Raw genomic sequence first — 24511 nt, 5'->3', positions numbered from 1 at the left:
ATCTCATCCGGGACTCCGAACTCCTTCGGTACATCAAAACTCGTAAACTCATAATATAACTGTCATCGAAACCTTAAGCGTGCGGACCCTACGGGTTCAAGAACAATGTAGGCATGACCGAGACACGTCTCCGGTCAATAACCAATAGCGGAACCTGGATGCTCATATTGGCTCCCACATATTCTACGAAGATCTTTATCGGTCAGACCGCATAACAACATACGTTGTTCCCTTTGTCATCGGCATGTTACTTGCCCAAGATTCGATCGTAGGTATCTCAATACCTAGTTCAATCTCGTTACCGGCAAGTCTCTTTACTCGTTCCGTAATACATCATCCCGCAACTAACTCATTAGTTGCAATGCTTGCAAGGCTTAAGTGATATGCATTACCGAGAGGGCCCAGAGATACCTCTCCGACAATCGGAGTGACAAATACTAATCTCGAAATACGCCAACCCAACAAGTACCTTCGGAGACACCTGTAGAGCACCTTTATAATCACCCAGTTACGTTGTGACGTTTGGTGGCACACAAAGTGTTCCTCCGGTAAACGGGAGTTGCATAATCTCATAGTCATAGGAACATGTATAAGTCATGAAGAAAGCAATAGCAACAAACTAAACGATCAAGTGCTATGCTAACGGAATGGGTCAAGTCAATCACATCATTATCCTAATGATGTGATCCCGTTAATCAAATGACAACTCATGTCTATGGTTAGGAAACATAACCATCTTTGATCAACGAGCTAGTCAAGTAGAGGCATACTAGTGACACTCTGTTTGTCTATGTATTCACACATGTATTATGTTTCCGGTTAATACAATTCTAGCATGAATAATAAATATTTATCATGATATAAGGAAATAAATAATAGCTTTATTATTGCCTCTAGGGCATATTTCCTTCAATTGCAATAAACATGATCCAATCATATTATGCTCAACACAAACACCAAATAACATTTATTTTAGGTTCAACACTAATCCCGAAGGTAAAGAGAGTGTGCGATGGTGATCTTATCAACCTTTGGAATTACTTCCAACACACATCGTCACCTCGCCCTCAACTAGTCTTTGTTTATTTTGCAACTCCTGTTTTGAGTTAATACTTTTAGCAACTAAACTAGTATCAAATACCAAGGGGTTTGCTATAAACACTCGTAAAGTACACATCAATAACATGTATATCAAATATACCTTTGTTCACTTTACCATCCTTCTTATCCTCCAAGTATCTAGAGCAGTTCCACTTCAAGTGACCATTTCCTTTGCAGTAGAAGCACTCAGTTTCAGGCTTGGGTCTAGCTTTGGGATTCTTCACGGGAGTGGCAACTTGCTTGCCATTATTCTTGAAGTTCCCGTTCTTTCCCTTGCCCTTTTACATGAAACTAGTGGTCTTTTCAACCATCAACACTTGATGATTTTCTTGATTTCTACCTTCGTCAATTTCAACATCACGAAGAGCTTGGGAATCGTTTCCGTTATCCCTTACATATTATAGTTCATCACAAAGTTCTAGTAACTTGGTGATAGTGACTAGAGAACTCTGTCAATCACTATCTTATCTGGAAGATTAACTCCCACTTGATTCAAGTGATTGTAGTACTCAGACATTCTAAGAACATGCTCACTAGCTGAGCTATTCTCCTCCATCTTGTAGGCAAAGTACTGTCAGAGGTCTCATACCTCTCGACACGGGCATGAGTATGAAATACCAATTTCAACTCTTAGAACATCTTATATGTTCCATGGCGTTCAAAACGTTTTTGAAGTTCCGGTTCTAAGCCATAAATCATGGTGCACTAAACTATTAAGTAGTCATCATACCGAGCTTTGTCAAACGTTCATAACGTGTGCATCTGCTCCTGCAATAGGTCTGTCACCTAGCGGTGCATCAAGGACATAATTCTTCTGTGTAGCAATGAGGATAATCCTAAGATCACGGATCCAATCTGCATCATTGCTACTAACATCTTTCAACTTTATTTTCTCTAGGAACATATCAAAAATAAATAGGGAGCTACATCGCAAGCTATTGATCTACAACATAGATATGCAAATACTATCAGGATTAAGTTCATGATAAATTAAAGTTCAATTTAATCATATTACTTAAGAACTCCCACTTAGATAGACATCCCTCTAGTCATCTAAATGATCACATGATCCAAATCAACTAAACCATGTCCGATCATCACGTGAAATGAAATAGTTTTCAATGGTGAACATCACTATGTTGATCATATCTACTATATGATTCATGCTCGACCTTTCGGTCTTAGTGTTCCGAGGCCATATCTGCATATGCTAGGCTCGTCAAGTTTAACCCGAGTATTTCTGCGTGTGCAAAACTGGCTTGCACCCGTCGTATGTGAACGTAGAGCTTATCACACCCGATCATCACGTGGTGTCTCGGCACGATGAATTGTAGCAACGGTGCATACTCAGGGAGAACACTTATACCTTGAAATTTAGTGAGAGATCATCTTATAATGCTACCGCCGAACTAAGAAAAATAAGATGCATAATGGATAAACATCACATGCAATCAATATAAGTGTTATGATATGGCCATCATCATGTTGTGCCTTTGATCTCCATCTCCAAAGCACCGTCCTGATCACCATCGTCACCGGCTTGACACACACCTTGACCTCCATCGAAGCATCATTGTCGTCTCGCCAACTATTGCTTCTACGACTATCGCTACCGCTTAATGATAAAGTAAAGCAATTACATGGCGATTGCATTTCATACAATAAAGCGACAACCATATGGCTCTTGCCTGTTGCCGATAACTGTGTTACACAACATGATCATCTCATACAATAAAAGTTAGCATCATGTCTTGACCATATCACATCACAACATGCCCTGCAAAAACAAGTTAGACGTCCTCTACTTTATTGTTGCAAGTTTTACATGGCTGCTACGGGCTGAGCAAGAACCGTTCTTACCTATGCATCAAAAACCACAGTGTGGTATAGTGATTGCTCTTTGATCTTCAGAAAGAACCCTGTTCATTGAATCCGATTTACCTAAAGTTGGAGAAACTAACACCCACCAGCCACCTGTGTGCGAAGCACGTTGGTAGAACTAGTCTCCCGTAAGCGTACGAGTAATGTCAGTCTGGGCCGCTTCATCCAACAATACCGCTGAATCAAGAGTCAACTAGTAACGGCAAGCAATATGTATATACCCACGCCCACAACTCCTTTGTGTTCTACTCATGCATATAACATCTACGCATAAACCTGGCTCGAATGCCACTGTAGGGGAACGCAGTAATTTCAAAAATTATCCTACGCACACGCAAGATCATGGTGATGCATAGCAACAAGAGGGGAGAGTGTTGTCTATGTATCCTCGTAGGCCATAAGAGGAAGCGTTATGACAACGCGGTTGATGTAGTCGTACGTCTTCACAGTCGACCGATCCTAGTACTGAAAGTACGACACCTCCGCGATCTGCACACGTTCGGCTCGGTGACGTCCCACGAACTCTTGATCCAGCTGAGTGTCGTGGGAGAGCTTCGTCAGCACGACGGTGTGATGACAATGATGATAATGCTACCGGAACAGGGCTTCGCCTTAGCACCACTACGATATGACCGAATTGGATTATGGTGGAGGGGCACCAAACACGACTAAGGGATCAATGATCAACTTCTATGTCTATGGGGTGCCCCCTCCCCCCGTATATAAAGGAGTGGAGGAGGGGGAGAGGCCGGCCTCCTAGGCGCGCCCAAGGGGGGAGTCCTACTCCCGGTGGGAGTAGGATTCCCCCTTCCCTAGTTGGAGTAGGAGAGGGAAGGAAGGGGGAGAAGGAGAGAAGCGAAGGGGGGCCGACCCCCCTCCAATTCGGATTGGGCTTGGGGGGTGCCCCCACCATGGACGCCTCCTCCTCCTTTCCACTATGGCCCATTAAGGCCCATTGACTCCCAGGGGGGTTCCGGTAACCCCCCGGTACTCCGGTATATGCCCGAACTCTCTCGAAACCTTTTCGATGTCCAAACATAGTCATCCAATATATCTATCTTTATGTCTTGACCATTTTGAGACTCCTCATCATGTCCGTGATCACATCCAGGACTCCGAACTACCTTCGGTACATCAAAACACATAAACTCATAATAACGTTCATCACCGAACGTTAAGCGTGCGGACCCTACGGGTTCGAGAACTATGTAGACATGACCAAGACACGTCTCGGGTCAATAACCAATAGCGGAACCTGGATGCTCATATTGGCTCCCACATATTCTACGGAGATCTTTGTCGTTCAGACCGCATAACAACATACGTTGTTCCCTTTGTCACCGGTATGTTACTTGCCCGAGATTCGATCGTCGGTATCTCAATACCTAGTTCAATCTTGTTACCGGAAAGTCTCTTTACTCGTTCTGTAATGCATCATCCTGCAACTAACTCATTAGTCACATTGCTTGCAAGGCTTATAGTGATGTGCATTACCGAGAGGGCCCACAGATACCTCTCCGATACTCGGAGTGACAAATCCTAATCTCAATCTATGCCAACTCGATAAACACCATTGGAGACACCTGTAGAGCATCTTTATAGTCACCCAGTTACGTTGTGACGTTTGATAGCACACTAAGTGTTCCTCCGGTATTCGGGAGTTGCATGATCTCATAGTCATAGGAACATGTATAAGTCATGGAGGAAGCAATAGCAACAAACTAAATGATCATCGTGCTAAGCTAATGGATGGGTCATGTCAATCACATCATTCTCTAATGATATGATCCCGTTAATCAAATGACAACTCATGTCTATGGTCAGGAAACATAACCATCATTGATTCAACGAGCTTGTCAAGTAGAGGCATACTAGCGACACTCTGTTTGTCTATGTATTCACACATCTACTAAGTTTCCTGTTAATACAATTCTAGCATGAATAATAAACATTTATCATGATATAAGGAAATATAAATAAAAACTTTATTATTGCCTCTAGGGCATATTTCCTTCATTTGCTGCAGATAATTAATCTCCAGGTGTGGTTGAATTGACAACTCAACTGCTAATACTTGCAAATATTCTTTGGCTCCCCTTGTGTGGAATCTATAAATTTGGGTTGAATACTCTACCCTCGAAAATTGTTGCGATCCCCTATACTTATGGGTTGTCCGGGGTGCAACCAGGGCCCAACATGTTCCTTCTGGTCCATAAAAAATATCTGTACAGTTTCGTAGCATTTGGACTCCGTCTGATATTGATTTTCTGCGATGTTAAAAACACGGAAAAAACAGGAACTGGCACTTGGCACTATGTCAATAGGTTAGTTCTAAAAATGATATAAAATGACTATAAAATGATTATAAAACATCTAAGATTGATAATATAACAACATGGAACAATCAAAAATTATAGATACGTTGGAGACGTATCAGCAACACACTGCCTAGGATTAACTGCAGAAAGCAAGCAACAACGGTGAAGACCAAAAGCGTCAATCCAGCATAATGCTCTTCAACCACCTTCAGCTCCTACGACAGACGAGATCGATGATGACAGGCAAAAAGAGTTGATCATCATCACCTGCACTCCTTGCCGGAGCACCTTTTGTCTGCATCTTTCAGAAGCCCTGACTAGTACATAAGAAAGGATGTGAACATAACACTAATAGAAGATCTATTAATATGTTTTCAAAGGTGATCCTATTCCTCACTGTCCAAATCCCCCAGCAGACCACGACAATAGACATCATATAAAGCTGGCAACCTCCAGGTAAGTAAGAAAAAACCCATGTAAAACATTTCCACAAACTTCTAGAAGAACAAGAAGCACCAATCGCACTACCTAGACTGCCCAAATAGACTTAGCCACATGACAACCACAAAATAAATGATTTGTGTTTACATGAGAGGAGCAAAAGGAGCAAACAAGGTTACCCAACCACTTGTGCTTTTTTAGAATATTCAATCTTAGACATTTTTTCTACATTTTTAAATATATAGAATTGATTATTGCTAAAGAATGCAATTATGCTTTAGTTTCATTTGAAGTTGGTGGATAGCTTACTAGCCACAAAGATTGATAGAGTAACTACTTTTTCTTTCATGGAGATGGTTCACTGGTCCACTAACCAAAAGGAAAAATGTATTAACCACTGAAAACTATGGAAATAGTAGAAATCTTATTCGCTAGACCCCTTGATGGTTACTTTTTATCTCACCGACCATTAAATTAACCGCAAGTCGGTTTTGGATCATTTTATGTTGGTTTTTATTTACTCCATCAGTTTAAAAATATTTACATATTAGCTTTTGTATGACAAAGTTTTGACCAATTATTGCTCCATTAATATATATTTGTAGGATATAAAACTTATGTCATTAGATTAATATTTTTCGGAACTCGCTTATGGGTATGCTTTTGTATCACGAAAACTACATACTAGTAATTGAGTAATTGTTGGTTAAAATTTGTCCTATGGCCAAGCTCAGTCACACATAATGCATGTATCACGAGCCAAGAAAAGAAACAAAAAAAATGCTAGCACTGTTACTATCATGCTACATGTTTTTAAGGTCAACTCATCTCACTGCTCAAGCGACTCCACATTTTATTTGGAAGCACATCAACCATAGATGTTGCTTGGCAGCACAAAAATGGAGGACGCCACGCACATCACCATGTACCTTGGTCTGGCCCTCGCGTTGTTGTTTGTTCTGGTAGCCAGGCGAAGGCGCAGATCAGCGGTGGTCGGAATGAACCTGCCACCGGAGCCATGGACATTGCCGATCATCAAGAGCATGCACCACATCATTAGGAAGCTCCCGCACCGGACCATGCGTGACCTGGTGCGGCACCACATGTGGCCAGTCATGAAAAATGTTGCTAAGATATTGCTATGAAAACTTTAAGCTATAGGGTGACAATCTACTACCACCACATCTAAAACTACTAAATACCAAACAAGCGACAACCACCAAAAGAGCAGCACCATCCACACAACCACTCAAGATTAACCATAGAAAGAAAGCAACAACAGTGAAGATCAAAAGCGTCAGTCCAACACAACACTCTTCAACCAGCTCCAACTCATGTGGCAAACGAGATCAATGATGTCAGGCGAGAATACTTGATCATTAGCACCTGCACTCCTTGCTGAAGCACCTTTTTGTCTGCATCTTTCAAAAGGCCTAACCAGTAGACGAGAAAGGAGAGGATGTGAACATAACACTAATAGAAGATGTAATAATATGTTTGTCAAAGGTGATCCTATTTCTCACTGTCTAAATCCCCCAACAGACAGCAGCAATAGCCATCATATAAAACTGGCTGCCTCCACGTAAGTAAGGAAAAACCCATGTAAAACATTCCCACAAACTTCTAGGAGAACAAGAAGCGCCGAACTCACTATCCAGAGTGGCCAAACAGACTTAGCCACACGACAACAAAAAAAAAAATTTATTTGCATTTCAGGTCTTAGATGTTTAGGTTTGCCTGCGATGTCTGTTTGGTATTAGGCCCAGACTATCTGCGCCCCTTCGTTAATTGGATAGGTGTAGCGACAGTTGTTGCTTAGACGGTGGCTTTAGTCTTGCTGTTGTATGACTTTGTAAGATCTTGTGAGAATAATTAATAAAATGGTTGTATGCATCGCCCAGATGCAGAGGCCGGGGGTCATCCTCCTTTTCTAAAAAAAAGAGAGGAGCAAACAGGGTTACCCAATTGTGCTTTTTAAGTTGTCTCTAGTTAAAATGGCATTATGGAATAATTGCCACATAAATATCTTGATTTTAAGGGGGACAACAGTTTTCCACAAGTACTTGTTGCTAGTGCTAGACAGATTACGCTCAAGGCACTCATAAATTGACTTTGTAGAAAAAATTTCATTCTTTTTTAGTGACCAAATTACCTTGTTAGATGAGGAATTCAAACTGGTATCCCGCACCAGCCTTGAGATGTCATTCCATTGTTCCACAAGCTCACCAGTCAAACGGCGCTGGAGAGGCAATTAAAAATTACCATTGACAAACTCTGCAACGTACTAAATGTCAAACAGTTGTAGAGCTTGCTCACTTAGAGGGATATTATTATGCCACGGTTGTAGCCCAATATAACTATATTTCCCCTATTCAGGATAACTTTTCTACAAGCAATGTAAATGTCTTTTACCTTGAGAATATTTTACCAAGGGAATCATTAAACCAGGGATTCACTAAGGCCATAATTTGATTGTGGAAGTATTTGGCTTTAACAACTTTATACCATAAACCTTCTTCGGTTTCTAACTTCCACCACCATCTTGTCAACAAACTAATGTTCTGCTTTTATAAATCAAGGACCCCCAACCTTACTTTCTTTTTAGATCAACAAATAACTTTCCATTTTATTTAGATGATATTTGTGTTTGGCACCACCTCCTTCCTAGAAGAGGCATTTGTGGCTTATCTAGATTTTTCAGAAGGATCTTATTTAAAAGGAACATAGACATGAGATAAGAAGGAATTCCCGACAAACTAGAATTAACAAGTGTTAGCCTGGCTCTGGATGAAGCGGAGCCACTAATCCAGGCGTCTAACCTCTTAATCATCTTAGCCTCAAAAAATACAAGATCACTAGTTTTAAGTGCAGAAAAGGTGACAAGACTCCCAGGTACTTCATGTGAAGGGAACCCACCTGACGCCCAAACAATTCTGAATAAAACTCAGTGATACTGTCATCACACGCAATAGAGAATATTTCACTTTTACTATAATTAACTTTTAACCCAGACATCATCCCAAACATATAAAGCAAAAGCTGTTCTCGTACCTGCGGCTCGTGATCCGGGAGACGTTCCGGTTAGACACGTAGCCGTCGCTGCTGCTACCACGGAAGTGTCGGGAGGAGCCTTCATGTCGGATGCATACGGACGACGTGTCGTAGGGCATGCAAGTGCTGGTGAACACCTGGGCGTTGGGCCAGGATGAGCGGTATTTGCCCTACACCCCTGAGCCTAGTCATAGTGGGAGTAACTTAGGTAGTAACATAGCACACTCCAAGAAAATTTTGCTTATGTGACATGTAGTTAATGAGGAGAAATGTGTTTAGAGTAACATAATATGTTACTGTAACATAGCGCTTTCCAAGAAAGAATAAGTCTACAAGCTAATAAATAAAGCCGTCTATGACACTAATATTATGTTATTTTGCACTATAAAGATAGTAACTTAGACTAGTGTCATATGCATGCATATGACACTAGTCTAAGTTACTCTCCACTATGACCAGCCAGAGGAGTTTCGACCATAGTGGTTTGTGGCTACCGCGGTGGAATTTAGAGGCCCAGACTTCGAGCTGCTACCGTTTGGCGCCGAGGCGGAGGATGTGTCTGTGGATGGTGTTCGGGCTCACCAACGTGGAGCTCGCGTTGGCCAACCTACTGTTCCAACTGGGAGTCGCCGGGCGTGGACGTCCAGGCGGAGCTGGACATAACCGAGGCGTTCGACATCACCTACGGTGGAAGAACGACCTCCTGCTACGCTCCGTGCCCAGTGTGCCCATCCCTGGCTTTTAGCGTAGCGGCCCCGGGTCTTGTCATGGACTCATCGTGCACAATACGATTGTAGTTCTACGTTTGTTGTATTGTATATTGTGTACTTCTCTATAAACTAATATACAATCTTTTAAATCACTAAATCTTTTACAAAGAGGGAGTACTTGGCAACACGTGGTGAGCGACATGATGAACTTCGTTGAAACGACTACGGAACAGGGTTCAGCTGCTGCCAGCCGCACATGCTGGGGTCCATCTAGAGGGTTTGATCAGTGTATGTGTGCTGCAAGTAGTACTCGGGTTCTAGTGTGGTATAGTACTCCTCCGATCCATATTAGTTGACACAGTATAATGTCAACTAATATGGATTAAAGGAAGTATTAGTGTTTTCATTCGAAAATTTCCTCATGACTATTGATTTCTGGCCAATAGACTATTAGACTCTAGAGTATAGATTATTAAACTACTAGACTGATGATCTAACCACGTTGAAAAGATATCTCCATCTCGCAGATATTTCTGTCTCACGGATGCGACAACAATATTGGGCAAACCGAAAATAGCAGCAACAATTCTCTCACCCCAAACCTAGATCATGGTGGCCCGATGATACGTGTCAGTTGTATCTATTTTTCCTAACACTTTTGCTCTTGTTTTGGACTCTAATTTGCATGATTTAAATGAAACTAACCCGGACTGATACTGTTTTCAGCAGAACTACCATGATGTTGTTTTTCTGCGGAAATAAAAATTTCCGGATTTGGACGAAATTTTTTGAAGAACTATTTCCGAATAAATAAAAAATACTGGAACCAAGAACCACCGGAGGGGGTGCCCTGGCTGGCCACGATACACCAGAGCACGCCACCCCCTCCAGGCACGCCCTGGTGGGTTGTGGGGCCCTTGTGGCCCCCCTGACCCTAATTCCAACTTCACAAATACCTATTTTCTAAGAAAAAATATGAGAGAGGAAGTTTCATCGCGTTTTACGATATGGAGCCGCCGCCAACTCTTGTTCTTCATCGGGAGGCCAGATCTGGAGCCCGTTCGGGGCTCCGGAGAGGGGAAACTTTGGTCTTCGTCATCACCAACCCTCCTTCATCACCAATTTCATGATGCTCCCCACCGGTAGTGAGTAATTCATTCGTAGGTTCACTGATCAGTGAGGAGTTGGATGAGATTCATCATGTAATTGAGTTAGTTTTGTTAGGGCTTGAACCCTAGTATTCGGCTATCCGCTATGTTCTGAGATTGATGTTGCTATGACTTTGCCATGCTTAATGCTTGTCACTAGGGCCTGAGTGCCATGATTTCAGATCTGAACCATTTATGTTTTCACCATTATATCTATGTTCTAGATCCGATCTTGCAAGTCATATGCACCTATTATGTGTTATGATCCGTAAACCCCAAGGTGACAGTAATTGGGATACTTTTCGGTGATGACCGTAGTTTGACGAGTTCATGTATTCGCTATGTGTTAATGCTTTGTTCCAGTTCTTTATTAAAAGGAGGCCTTAATATCCCATAGTTTCCTTATGGACCCCGCTGCCATGGGAGGGTAGGACAAAAGATGTCATGCAATTTCTTTTTGATAAGCATGTATGACTATTTATGGAATACACACCTACATTATATTTATGAACTAGAGCTAGTTTTATATCGTCCTAGGTTATGACTGTTATATGATGAATATCATCCAACGAATGCACCAATCCAATGCCTACGAGTTTTCCACATATTATTCTTGCTAACTTACTATTGTTATTGCTACTGTTACAACTGCTACAAAACTGTTACTACTGTTACCGTTACCACTGCTATTGTTGCCACTACTATCAAAACTATCATATTACTGTGCTACTGATCACTTTGCTGCAGATATTTAATCTCCAGGTGCGGTTGAATTGACAACTCAACTGCTAATACTTACAAATATTCTTTGGCTCCCCTTGTGTCGAATCTATAAATTTGGGTTGAATACTCTGCCCTCAAAAACTATTGTGATCCCCTATACTTGTGAGTTATCACCCGAGGATGACTTCGCCACGACAGGGGCCAAGCTTGAGGTGTAGGGTTGAGGCCGTCAACGGCACAACATGCCCGAGGCCCGAAAAGGAGAGCGTGCGACTCTTTGCAGCGTCGATGAAGGCGGCAAGGGTAGTCGGTCGCGTCCAAGTGTGGCGGGTGCCAATGACCCACAAGTATAGGGGATAAATCATAGTCCTTTCGATAAGTAAGAGTGTCGAGTCCAACGAGGAGCAAAAGGAAATGACAAGCAGTATTCGGCAAGGTATTTTCTGCAAGCATTGAAATTATCAGTAACAGATAATTTGGTAGCAAGATAATTCGTAATGGGTAACAAGTAACAAGTGTAAAAAAAAGTGCAGCAAGGTGGCCCAATCCTTTTTATAGCAAAGGTTAAGCCTGGACGAACTATTATATAAAGCAAGCGCTCCCGAGGACACATGGGAATTATCATCAAGTTAGTTTTCATCATGCTCATATGATTCACATTCGTAACTTTGATAATTTGATATGTGGGTGGACCGGTGCTTGGGTGTTGTCCTTACTTGAACAAGCCTCCCACTTATTATTAACCCCTCTCGCAAGCATCCACAACTATGAAAGAATAATTAAGATAAACCTAATCATATCATTAAACATGTGGATCCAAATCAGCCCCTTACGAAGCAACACATAAACCAGGGTTTAATCTTATGTCACTCTAACAACCCATCATCTACTTGCTACTTCCAAATGCCTTCCCCTAGGCCCAAATCATGGTGAAGTGTCATGTAGTCAACGTTCACATAACACCACTAGACAACAAACATCTCATCGAAATATCGAACGAATACCAAATTCACATGATTACTTATATCAAAACTTCTCCCATGTCCTCAGGAACACTACTCACAAAGCATGTTCATGTTCAAGATCAGAGGGGTATTGAATATCATTAAGGATCTGAACATATGATCTTCCATCAAATAAACAAACTAGCATTAACTACAAGGAGTAATCAACACTACTAGCAACACACAAATACCAATCTGAGGTTTTGAGACAAAGATTGAATACAAGAGATGAACTAGGGTTTGAGATGAGATGTTGCTCGTGAAGATGTTGATGAAGATTGGCCCTCCAACGATGAGAGGATCGTTGGTGATAACGATGGCTTCGATTTCCCCCTCCGCGAGGGAAGTTTCCCTGGCAGAATCGCTCTGCCGGACCTCTAGATTGCTTCTGCCCAGGTTCCGCCTCGAGCCGGTAGCGCTCCGCCCCGAAAGCCCTCTCTTTATTTATTTTTCTAGGTAAAAAGCATTCATATAGAAGAAGATGGGCATCAGAGGCTAGCCAGGGGGCAGAAGCTCAGGGGGGGCGCCCTAGGGGTAGGGTGCTCCCTCAGGCTTGTGGCCACGTGGTGGGTCCCCTCCTGGTATTTCCTCCCCCAATTTTATTATACATTACAAAACAATTCTCCGTAAAGTATCAGGACATTTGGAGTTGTGTAGAGTAGGGATATCAGATTTGCTCCTTTTCGGTTTAGAATTTCAGCTGCCAGCATTCTCCCTCTTCATATAATTCTTGCAAAATAAGAGAGAAAAGGCATAAGAATTCTATCATAAAGTGTAATAAATATCAACATAAAAACATGATGCAAAATGGACGTACAACTCCCCCCAAGCTTAGACCTGCTTGTCCTCAAGCGAAAACCAAAATTGATAATCCTGACCACATGTTTTGAGATAGAGGTCTCGATAAAATAAAATATGGACATGAGGGCATCATGACCATCTTTAGAACAACAATATATTGTCATATAACTTCTTCTGCTAAAGTGATAATTCATTCACAAGGTAAAGTATGAATCGAAAACTTTATTGAAAACCAACAAACTATGATCTCAGTCATTTGATGCAATTGCAATTTGTCATAGTTTCAGAAAGAGTCAATGTAAGAGCTTTTATTTATCAAGTTCACATACTCAACCATCATTTAGTCTTCCACAATTGCTAACACTCACACGATACTTATGAGATCAAAGCTTCAGTCAGACACATAGAAAGATAGTGGCTTATAATTTCCCTTCCCAACTATTTACCTCAAGGGTAATGTAAACAATAATGACTCATAATCACCTACATCCGAGTTGGCATATATGTTTACATCTTTCCCCAACACATGGTGCTTGCCAAAAAGAGAAAAATAAAAGGAAGGGTGAAGATCACCATCACTCTTCCATAAAGGTAGGTTTTAAAAGAAAAGGCAGGCCCTTTGTAGAGGGAAGCGAAGGTTGTCATGCTCTTTTTATTTGGATGCACAAAATCTTAATGCAAAGGAATGTCATTTTATATTTTCACTTGTGATAGAGAACTTTTGATGAAATTCACATTTCAATCGGTTTTAGTCCCATGTTCCAATATCATCACATAGCCTATACCATGTCAATGCTCCCCCCCCCCCCCAAAGATAAAGGGAAAACCCTTCTTCTTAACTTCATCTCTGGGTAAACCTGCAAGCTTAAACAATCCACAAATCTCATCTACATATATTAGGTGCATATCAGGATGTAAGGTTCCATCTCCTGCATAAGGATTAGCTAGCAGTTTCTCTATCATACCCGAAGGAATTTCATAATAAATATTTTCAGTAGGTGCAGTAGGTTGAGGAGCTACTCTTTGTGCTTCCGGTCAAGGTGAAGATACCCCGAACAAACCCCTCAAAGGATTATTTTCCATAGTAACAGGTGACAGTAAATTTCAGCACGTAATATAAATGTTTCCTTACCAAATTCCACTCACCAAAGGTGCTTCACTCCCTGGCAACGGTGCCGGAAAAGAGTCTTGATGACCCACAAGTATAGGGGGTCAATCGTACACCTTCCGATAAGTAAGAGTGTCGAACCCAACGAGGAGCACAAGGAAATGACAAGCAGTTTTCAGCATGGTATTTCTGCAAGCACTGAAATTATCGATAACAGATAGTTTGGTAGCAAGATAATTTGTAATGGGTAAGAAGTAACAAGTGTAACAAAAGTGAAGCAAGCTGGCCCAATCCTTTTTATAGCAAAGGATAATCCTGTACGAACTCTTATATAAAGCAAAGCGCTCCGGAGGACACATGGGAATTATCATCAAGTTAGTTTTCATCATGCTCATATGATTCACATTCATTACTTTGATGACCAGTGCTTGTGTGTTGTCCTTACTTGGACACGCCTCCCACTTATGACTAACCCCTCTCGCAAGCATCCACAACTATGAAAGAAGAATTAAGATAAATCTAACCATAACATTAAACATGTGGATCCAAATCAGCACATTACGAAGCAACACCTAAACTAGGGTCTAAACTTTTGTCACTCTAGTAACCTCTCATCTACTTGCTACTTCCCAATGTTGTCCCCTAGGGCCAAATCACGGTGAAGTGTCATGTAGTCGATGTTCACATAACACCACTAGAGGAAAGACAACATACATCTCAGCAAAATATCGAACGGATACCAAATTCACATGATTACTTATAACAAGACTTCACCCATGTCCTTAGGAACGAAAGTAACTACTCAGTAAGCATATCCATGTTCAAGATCAGAGGGGTATTGAATATCATTAAGGATCTGAACATATGATCTTCAACCAAATAAACCAACGAGTAACAACTATAAGGAGTAATCAACAATACTAGCAACCCACAGGTACTAATCTAAGGTTTTGAGACAAAGATTGAATACAAGAGATGAACTAGGGTTTGAGATGAGATGATGCTGGTGAAGATGGTGATGAAGATTGGTCCTCCCACGATGAGAGGACCGTTGGTGATGACGATGGCTTCGATTTCCCCCTCTAGGAGGAAAGTTTCCCCAGCGAAACCGCTTCGCTAGACCTCTAGATTACTTCTGCCTAGCTTCTGCCTCGAGACGGCGGCGCTTCATACTGAAAGCCCGCTCTCTATTTTTTTAGGTCAAAACCCTTCATATAGCAGATGATGGGCACCTGAGGCTGGCCAGGGGGCGCGCCCCCAGGCTTATGGCCACCTGGTGGGTCCCCTCCTCGTATTTCTTTGCCCAATATTTTTTATATATTCCAAAATAATTCTCCGTAAAGTTTCAGGACATTTGGAATTGTGCAGAATAGAGATCTCAGATTTGCTCCTTTCCAGTTCAGAATTCCAACTGCCAGCATTCTCCCTCTTCATATAATTCTTGCAAAGTAAGAGAGAAAAGTCATAAGAAGTGTATCATAAAGTGTAATAATAGTCCATAATGCAATAAATATTAATATAAAAACATGATGCAAAATGCACGTATCAGGTGCAAGGGCATGAATGTCGTGTCGGCTTCTGGACGTGCCCTTCAGTCTTTGCTGCCTGGTCCCGCTCTCGGTTGCGAGCTCCTCGTCGTCCTAGCCTCCCACTGCCCCGTTCGACGAATTTGGCGCTGGCTTTGGCCGTGGCAGACGGGAAGAGGAGGAGGATTGAAGAGGGGTGGGATCTCAAGAGAAAGGTGGTGGTGGGGTTGGTCTTAAGAATTTTTTTAGTGACCAAGACAATTTACTATATGAAGCAACTCGTTTTCTGTGCTTGGTTTAACCTAGATGAAAACAGAAACACTTCACATCCACGTAAATCCCCAAGAGGTACTAAAAGTAAGTTTTAAAACAGTAGAAAATCAAACCTTGCACGGTTTAATGTATGTTTGTATGTATGTGGAACTTGTATGGACAAAACATGATGCATTGGTGAGGGTTAAATCATAAAGTTATTATTCATCCACTTAGGTAACTGTCCATTGTCTGACTGTAGGAACCAACTCTGCAATGGAATGACAAGATGAGAACGGTGACATATAGTTATCCACAAAAATAGTAGAAATGCACACAAATTCCTTTTTTTGAGGGAAAGGCCATTATGGCTAGCTTTATTTAGAATTTAACCAACGCTTACATCGTCCGCTAAGAGTTTCAAAATAAATGCCGGAGGTGAGTCCAACCATAAGTTCGGTGGATCTACACGTCTATTTTGCGCTAGCACATGAGCTATCATATTAGATTCACGATTACAATGCTTTAAAATGACCTTCCCGAAATCGAGTAACAGTAACCAGTAACCGGCAATCCTCCAGAATTGGAGCTGCTCTTGTGGAGTGGCCTATATTTTGCTGTAGAGTTTCGACAAGATTCAAACAGTCTATCTGTACCAGAATGAAGTTGCAGCCAACAGAATTAGCAAGTTTTAGACCTTCTACTAGGGCTGCAGCTTCGGCAGTAAAAGCATCCGGCACATGATCAAGCTTTGCTGTAGTCGCACAGTAGAACATACCCGCACTATCTCGGATCACTGCACCACAGGCACCCATATTATCATGATCCGAAAACGCAGCATCAACATTCAGAGCCAGTTGATTTTGTAGAGGCTTTTTCCATCTGTTCAAACGCGGAGTTACATGCATTTTACACGACGCCCGTACAAAATTCAGAGCTAAAGCTCGGATAGCCTGACCCATCTGCACGGGAGGTTGAACTGGTTCCTGTCGAACAATAAGCCTCCGTTGCCACCATAAGTACCAACTCACGATAGATACCAGCTCAGGTAGCTCCACCACATCCATGCTAGACTTACGTAAGACTGTTACGTATCCTACGTAATTTTCCTTTCCCCTAGCCAAACCCCTCCCCCCTGATTTTCAGGGTGGCCCCAGCCTCTACTAATGTCCAATTAAAGGCTGCCAACTCATCTCATTCGTAAGGTACGTAAAAAACTCTTCGTAGATGTAGCATTGCTCCCCTGGCACTGCTAGTTTGTTCATAAGTTCATGCAGTCCAAGACTTGTCCAAATCTCTTTGGCTCGCCCACATTTAAAAAGCAAATGCGCTGTGTCTTCAGCAAACAGAGAGCATTGTGTAGGCATCTCCACAAGAATTTTTTTTACCTTACCCACGCACACAAATTCCTTGATAATGCTACACACACACGTAAAGTTCTTACGTAAACTTACTTACCTTTCCCTAAATACTCTCCTTCCCCTTGAATTTAACCAGAGTGGGCCCCAATCACTAAATCTAATCCAATTAACTACCTCTAAATCCAGGGGCGGAGCTGGGCCCCGGGCACCCAGGGCCCAGGCCCGGGGCATGGAATTTCTGCTAGGCTGTTATATATGTATGATATTCTGCAGGCCCGGGGTACAGCCTAGTAAAATGAAGGGCCAGAGCGTCATGGGCTGTCTCACCGCATGCCAAGGGACGCACACACGAGGAGACCTCCCACTCGCGCACGCATGTGACGGGAAAATAGGAAACTGACGGACGCACGCACAACACGAATTTGTCGATTTCTCAAAGAAAGAAAAACCCATCACGAATCTGTCAGGAGACGCCAGCGACCGTGTAGCCGCCGCCGACCTAACTCACACGCGACACACGCAAGATCAATATGCAAAGTCCAAACTCCAGCGCTTGCGCCGACGCCGCCGTCCACCGGCGTCTCGGCCACCGCCGTACCGCCCTCCTGTGTGGCTCTGCGCTCTTCGCCCAATCACCCGGCGCGCCTAGCTTCTTGACTGCCATACCTACCTTGATATTTTTTTTGATGCTTTCCCGGTTTCCCCTCATGCTTCCACTTGTATCATGTTCTAGAATGTCGGTGTGAAATCTGTCTTAGTGTGTATCACTCCAAAGTAAAATTTAATTGCAATAATGTGTGTGTATCAAGTCATATATCTAGTGTATTATTGAACTCATATTAATCTAATTGCCCATTTCATTTCATATTGTAGAAAGAGAAGATGAAAAGATTTTTTTCACTGGTCTCCGGAACGAGTGTGTCTACACTTATCTTTTCAGATGGAGGGAATCAAGCAACTGAGGGGGTGAGTTTTTAGATTTATATCAATCATAGTTGTTTCACTTGATGTTTACGCCTTCTCTTATGAAATTTTGCTTTTAATGTCTTGAAGGTGTTGGCCCTTCTTCCACCGATGATGAAGTTATGTGAGGCACTGATGAAGCAAACCATTGATTTGATACTCCTTTTTATCACATACTATTCTTTGTAGTTCTTCACATGTTTTTACCTATTTTGTTGTATCGTTAAGCATTGAGCTAAAATTCTTAATTTTTCATGCAATTGAGCCATATTTTGTCTGGGTATCTTTTGTGGTAGCTAAAAGCCTTGTAAACGTCAAGTTTTTAACTTTGGGCAAAAATTCTTTTTTTTTTGGCCGGGGGCTTGCTCCAATCCTGGCTCCGCCACGGTCTAAATCAGCCTTTACTTAAAAATCTTACGTAACTTTACGTGAGTCTAGCATTACTCCAGATTCCTTGGCAATCTGGAATCGCCCGTTATAGGGTTAACGGTACAGGGTGCACACCCCGCTCCGTGATGGGCCAGCCTATTTTCATTTTTTTCCTTTCATAAACTGCATTCGAACCCGCGTCGATGGGGTCAGTGCAAGATACGCTAACCAACACAGCCACTCCACCCTCTGTGATAGCGTAAAGCTTCTCCCCTCTTTTATTCTTTATGTTTCCCTTTTCCTTTTCTTTATTCATTATCTTTCCTCTTCTTTTTCTTTTTCTATCCTTTTTGGGATATGAATTTCTTTTTCAAATTCGTTGAACTTTTTCCAAAATTGATGAATCGGTGATATTTTTTCAAATTTGATGAACTTTAAAAAAAACGTGAACTGTTTTTGAAGTTTGTGAACTTTTTCAAAACTGATGAACTTCTTTTAAAATTCGATGAACTTTGTTTTTAAAAATCGATGAACTTTTCTTAAATAGATGAACTTTTATAAAAAAATCGTGAACTATTTTACGTTTGTGAACTTTTCTTTCAGAATTCGTGAACACTTTTGAATTTACATTTTTTTTTCTTTTTTTCAAAAGTCAACCTATCTACTAGTCAACCGCGATCAAGCGAACGAAGGTGACATGCGAGAGGAGCGAACGAGGTGATCTGAGACGGCCTGGTTCGCGGGCGCGTAGTCCCCAGTACCTCAAGCCGGCACTGAAGGCGCCCTATAGGGGCTCCCAGATTCCTTTGCCTTAGGCTGGCCATAGTGGGGGTAACATAAGTAGTATCATATACTTGGGACTCGCAAACATGCTTATGTGGCAGGCAATTAAAGAAGAGAGAGATAGTTATAGTAATAACATAGGTAGATACCGTAACATAATAAATGTGATGTTACTATGTATCATGCATGGCAATAAATGAAACCACCTATGATACTAACCTATGATACTAGTCTAAGTTACTCCCCACTATGACCAGCCTTACCAAAGATTAAATCATTCCTTAACTCCCAAGAACATGAATAAGATTTTTGCTGATGCACCGATGACCTTAACTTTTTTTTTTGAGAATCTCACAAAGCTTTATTACTGAATCATAATGTTCATAGGTACAAAAAGAAGATCGCCGGGTTGTCCTAGCCAAGTGTGTCGGCCAAACCCTAAAGATAACGCATGCTTTGCGAGATTATGGGCCCCCGTATTGGAGGTCCTATACTCATGAGTAAACGAACATGAAATAAAGGTAGTTGCTCTAGTCTTGATTTCCTCGACAATGGCTCCAAATTCTGCTGAGCTTCCCTGTCTGATTGCATCTACCACCACCTTGCAATCGGAGGCAACAAGTAAATGGTTGATATAGAGATCTTCTGAAAGTGCTAATGCCTCCCGAACAGCTAGTGCTTCTAGCACTTGGGGGTTGTGCAGTCCTCTGAAAACGAGAGCTGACGCTCCCATGAACAAACCTCTCTCATCCCTGCAAACCACACCAACTACGCCAAACGTACCTGGGCGTGACACGGCCGCGTCCACATTGAGTTTGTAGTAATCTGTTGGTGGTGGAATCCACGTACGGGGTCGTGGTACTGCTATCCCATGTGCCTCCTCCTTCTTCTTCAAAAACTCTATGTCTGATAAGTAAGCTTTGATGAAGTTGTCAGTGGCAAACGGAGTCTGGTATATATTCTCATGTATAGCTTTCCGTCTTGCACTCCAAATCGCCCATAAAGTAACAATCATCAACTGAAATTGCTCCGGTGGAAGAGAGTCATTCATGGCAAAGAGCCACAGCCGTGCGTCAGGTTCTGAGGTTGCCCACATGTGCTCGACCATCTCGGCTTCTGAAAGTGCCCACACACACCTAGACACATTACACTCCAGCAAAGAATGCCGCCAGCTATCCTGCCCTTCGCATAAGGAGCAAGCACTCGTAGTGGCCATATGACGATGGTTTAGGACATCTCCCGTAGGGAGTGAGTGTTGCGCCAATCGCCAAGTGAAAAAGCGCAGTTTCGGTGGCACTGACATGTTCCATAGCGAGTTCCACCCCCTCATCTCATGTTCAGAGTTGGAAGGATCCTCCCTTTCCTCCAGCCATGCCTCGCGCCCAATCTTGATCTTGACAATCATCTTATAAGCTGACCGTACAGAAAAACGCCCCCTTGGATCATCATTCCATGCCCAGAAATCGTCCACACGCCGTGTACAGAGCGGTATTTGCAAGATCGCCTCCACATCAATGGGTATGAACACCTGTCTAAGCAAGTCCTCTCGCCACGCAGCTCTAGTGTGGTCGATCAGATCAGAAACCAGTTGCGGTGGGTCAGCAACTAAGGAGGCCACCGGCTTCATCATTCCGTCCCTTGGGATCCAACTATGTTGCCATATGTCCGTGGTAGTTCCATCACCAATACGCCGGATAGCTCCTTGGGTGATAATATCTCTCCCATCAAGTATAGATCGCCACACCTGAGAAGGATGTGGACCTAGTTGAGCTTCAAGGACTGTACATTGTGGAAAATATGATGCTTTAAGGATTTGTGCACTAAGAGAGGAGGGATCATTCAATAATCTCCAAATTTGCCGAGACAAAAGTGCCAAGTTGAAGATTTCTATATCCCGAAAGCCAAGTCCTCCCAAACTTTTCGGTCGGGTCATCAAATCCCAAGCTACCCAACATGGTTTCCTCTTACCTCTCTTGCTCCCCCACCAAAATTGACGAATGAGTGACGTAATGCTTCCACAAAGGCCTCGAGGTAATCTGAAGCAAGACATCGAAAAAACTGGTAAAGCTTGAGCCACAGATTTTATGAGAACCTCCTTTCCTGCCACTGATAAAAGTTTCTCCATCCATCCCTTTATCCTTTCCCAAACTCTGTCTCGTAAATATTTGAAGGTGCCATTTTTGGACTGTCCAACATCGGTCGGCAGACCCAAATACTTTTCACTCAAAGACTCATTCTGCACATTAAGTATATTCTTTATCTCCACCCTAAGGGTCTCCGGGCATCCCTTACTGAAAAATATGGACGATTTATCATAGTTTACCCTTTGGCCCGAAGCCAAGCAATATGCATCAAGTAGGTTTGAAACCTCATTTGCCCCCTGGACACTAGACTTGAAAAGCAACAGGCTGTCATCTGCAAACAAAAGGTGGTTCACTACCGGAGCCGTGGGCGCCACCTTTATGCTACCGAGCACTAATGACTGAGAACTGTGTTTTAAAAGGCACGAAAGGCCCTCCGCTGCAATCAAGAGTAAGTAAGGGGAAATAGGATCTCCCTGCCTGATACCCCTGGAAGGTGAGAAGCTCTCTAATCTTTCTCCATTAAACAAGACCGAGAATGAAACAGAAGTGATCATGCTCATAACTGTATGGATCCAATCTGGTGCAAAGCCAAACTTAACCATAATTGCCTTTAGATAAGGCCACTCTAGTCTGTCATATGCCTTCATCATATCAAGCTTATAAGCAACCAATCTGGGCCCGAGAAATGCAAAACATTTTGGCCCAAGCCTGCCACTGTTTATTTACAAGGAAAAAGTGCTCTTCATCTACTCTTCAAATTTGAACTGATCAGTGCAGCCCCTTGGATCGTCCGCAGCCCATGATGGACGACGGCAGCCGGCCGACCCTCTCGACGCCCTCCTCGAAGACCACACCCATGCCCATGAACACATGCGCCTCCACGTGGCAGTGGAACAGCCACACCCCCGGGTTGTCCGCCCGGAACCGCACCGCCGTCCACCCATCCGGGTGCAGCGGCACCGTGTTCTTCATGATCGGATCTCTCACGTTGAGCAGCCTCCAGGCGTCCGCGGCCGGGTTGAACTTACCTTCGCCGTGGCCGAGCACCCAGAAGTCGTGCCCATGGAGATGCCACGGGTGCGTCTCGCTCTTGTTGTTGAGCATGTTGGAGTTCTGCAGCACCACGTCCACCACGGAGCCGAGCGCCAGCCGGTACACCGGGCTGCCCACGGTCCCGTTCGTCGGCGCCGGCGCGGAGATGTCGTGGCTCATGTGGTCGTACATGTCGGGCGGCGGGCGTTGCTCGTACGCGTCTTTCATGCCGCGCTTCATCGCCACGAGGTACGGCGTGGCCGGGAACATGAGCGACACGCCATTGATGGTCCACTTGATGTGGCCATCGATCCGGTTCTGGGTGTTGAGGAGGAGCAGCGTGCGGTCGGCCCTCGCCGGCATGGGCTCGACGAAGCGTGGGTGCGCGAAGATGGCCCTGCTCTGCTCCACCCTGATAGCCGTGTTGTTCCATGCCGGGCCAGCCGGTGGCGCCGTGGGCGGAGGCATCCACGGGTTGTTGCCGTTGAAGGCGTAGCTGACGAAGGCCTTGCCGCTGGGTGTCTGGCTGGGGTTGCGGCCGACGACGTGGGACGCAGCCCAGTAGTTTCGCCGCGGGTCCTGGTCGGCCTTGACCAGCACGGAGTACGTCTCGCCGGAGTAGATGAAGAGGCCCCTCACGGCGAACGGCCGCACGTAGTGCCCGTCGGCCTCCACCACCATCATCGGGTGGCCCTCGATCTCGAAGTAGAGCGAGGAGAGCGAGGTGAGGCTGCCGATGCGGAGGAGGTATGTCTTTCCCGGCACGGCGGTGAAGAGAGTCGGCAGAGCGCAGTCGGGGAGGGAGGCGTTGCACGTTCCACTGGGAGCGAGCGAGCAGTTGAACATTCCTCGGCCATTGATGAGGAGAGACTGGGGCTCCGTGACGAAGACGAAGGGGTTGGAGGAGAGGCCTGTGGCCTGCTCGTAGACGCTCTTGTGCCACCAGTCGCCGAGGAGGACGGTGTGCTCCTCGTCGTAAGAAAAGGGCTCGACGAAGCCGTCCGGCACGGTGACCACAATCATGCCGTTGAGCCCCGCCACGCGCTGCATCCCATAGTGCGCATGGTACAGGTACGTGCCAGGCTGAAAGAACACAAACACATTCACAGATGAGAATTCAGCGTTGACAAAGTAAAACAACAAATCTTGCAATGTATAGTGTATGTTGCTTACCCTGTCGACGACGAATTTGTAGGTGAATGTTTCGCCGGGCAGGATGGGGCACTGCGTCACGCCGGCGACGCCGTCAGCCCACGGCGTGCCAATCTGGCGGATGCCGTGCCAGTGGATGGCGGTGTTCTCGGTCTCGAGCTTGTTGTGGACGGCGACGACGATGGTGTCGCCCAGCGTGGCGCGGATGGTCGGGCCGGGAGCCTCGCCGTTGACGGTCACGGCGAGCTTCTCGAAGCAGTCGGGGGACTTTAGCTGATACGAGATGTCCCACTCGTAGTAGTGGACCTTGGCCTCCGCCACGGCCACCAGCAGCCAGAAGCAGAGGACGGCGGCGGCAGCGAGCAGTGGCCTCGCCGACGGTAGCATGGTGCCTGCGGTAGACGTGGCACCACCAGAGAACTCCTTAATGGTACTGACCACTGGCGCTGGCTGTGGATTGAAGCAAGAAGAAGCTAACCGCTGCGCTGCAGTAGCTTGGTTGGCTTGTGTGTCGACGATGTTGCATTGGTGTGTTTTCGTTGCTCGACCAAATGCGTTATATATAGGCTTTATTATTTTGATTGAGCCAATGCGCGGCTAGCGGATGATTGGATCGATTGAACCGTTCAAGCAGAGGCATGTGCATGCACACGGTCATGGTGGGTGGCATTTTCCATTTTTTAATTTGCAAGTAGCTAAAGAG

The 24511-nt window shown here is 44.1% G+C and overlaps 1 protein-coding gene across 1 annotated transcript; it reads right to left on the bottom strand.

Annotated features, from left to right (window-relative positions):
* Positions 1-22085: 22085 nt before the first annotated feature.
* Positions 22086-24305, bottom strand: LOC119302205 (L-ascorbate oxidase-like). The gene is made up of 2 exons (XM_037579236.1): positions 23830-24305; positions 22086-23739 (listed from the first exon to the last, which is right to left on the bottom strand). The coding sequence occupies exons 1-2, from the start codon at positions 24193-24195 to the stop codon at positions 22393-22395; spliced, it is 1713 nt and encodes a 570-aa protein (XP_037435133.1). The 5' UTR covers positions 24196-24305; the 3' UTR covers positions 22086-22392.
* Positions 24306-24511: the final 206 nt, after the last annotated feature.

Source organism: Triticum dicoccoides, chromosome 5A, assembly GCF_002162155.2.
Source record: "Triticum dicoccoides isolate Atlit2015 ecotype Zavitan chromosome 5A, WEW_v2.0, whole genome shotgun sequence".
Lineage (NCBI taxonomy): Eukaryota > Viridiplantae > Streptophyta > Magnoliopsida > Poales > Poaceae > Triticum > Triticum dicoccoides.
Note: the sequence above shows the minus strand (reverse complement) of the source record. Positions and strands in the feature narration are given on the sequence as shown.

Excerpts from the sequence above, each read along its gene's own strand:
- LOC119302205 (XM_037579236.1), bottom strand. The coding sequence starts at position 24,195 with ATGCTACCGTCGGCGAGGCCACTGCTCGCTGCCGCCGCCGTCCTCTGC. Across the intron at positions 23,740-23,829 it reads ACAAATTCGTCGTCGACAGG|CCTGGCACGTACCTGTACCA; the intron begins GTAAGCAACATA and ends GTGTTCTTTCAG.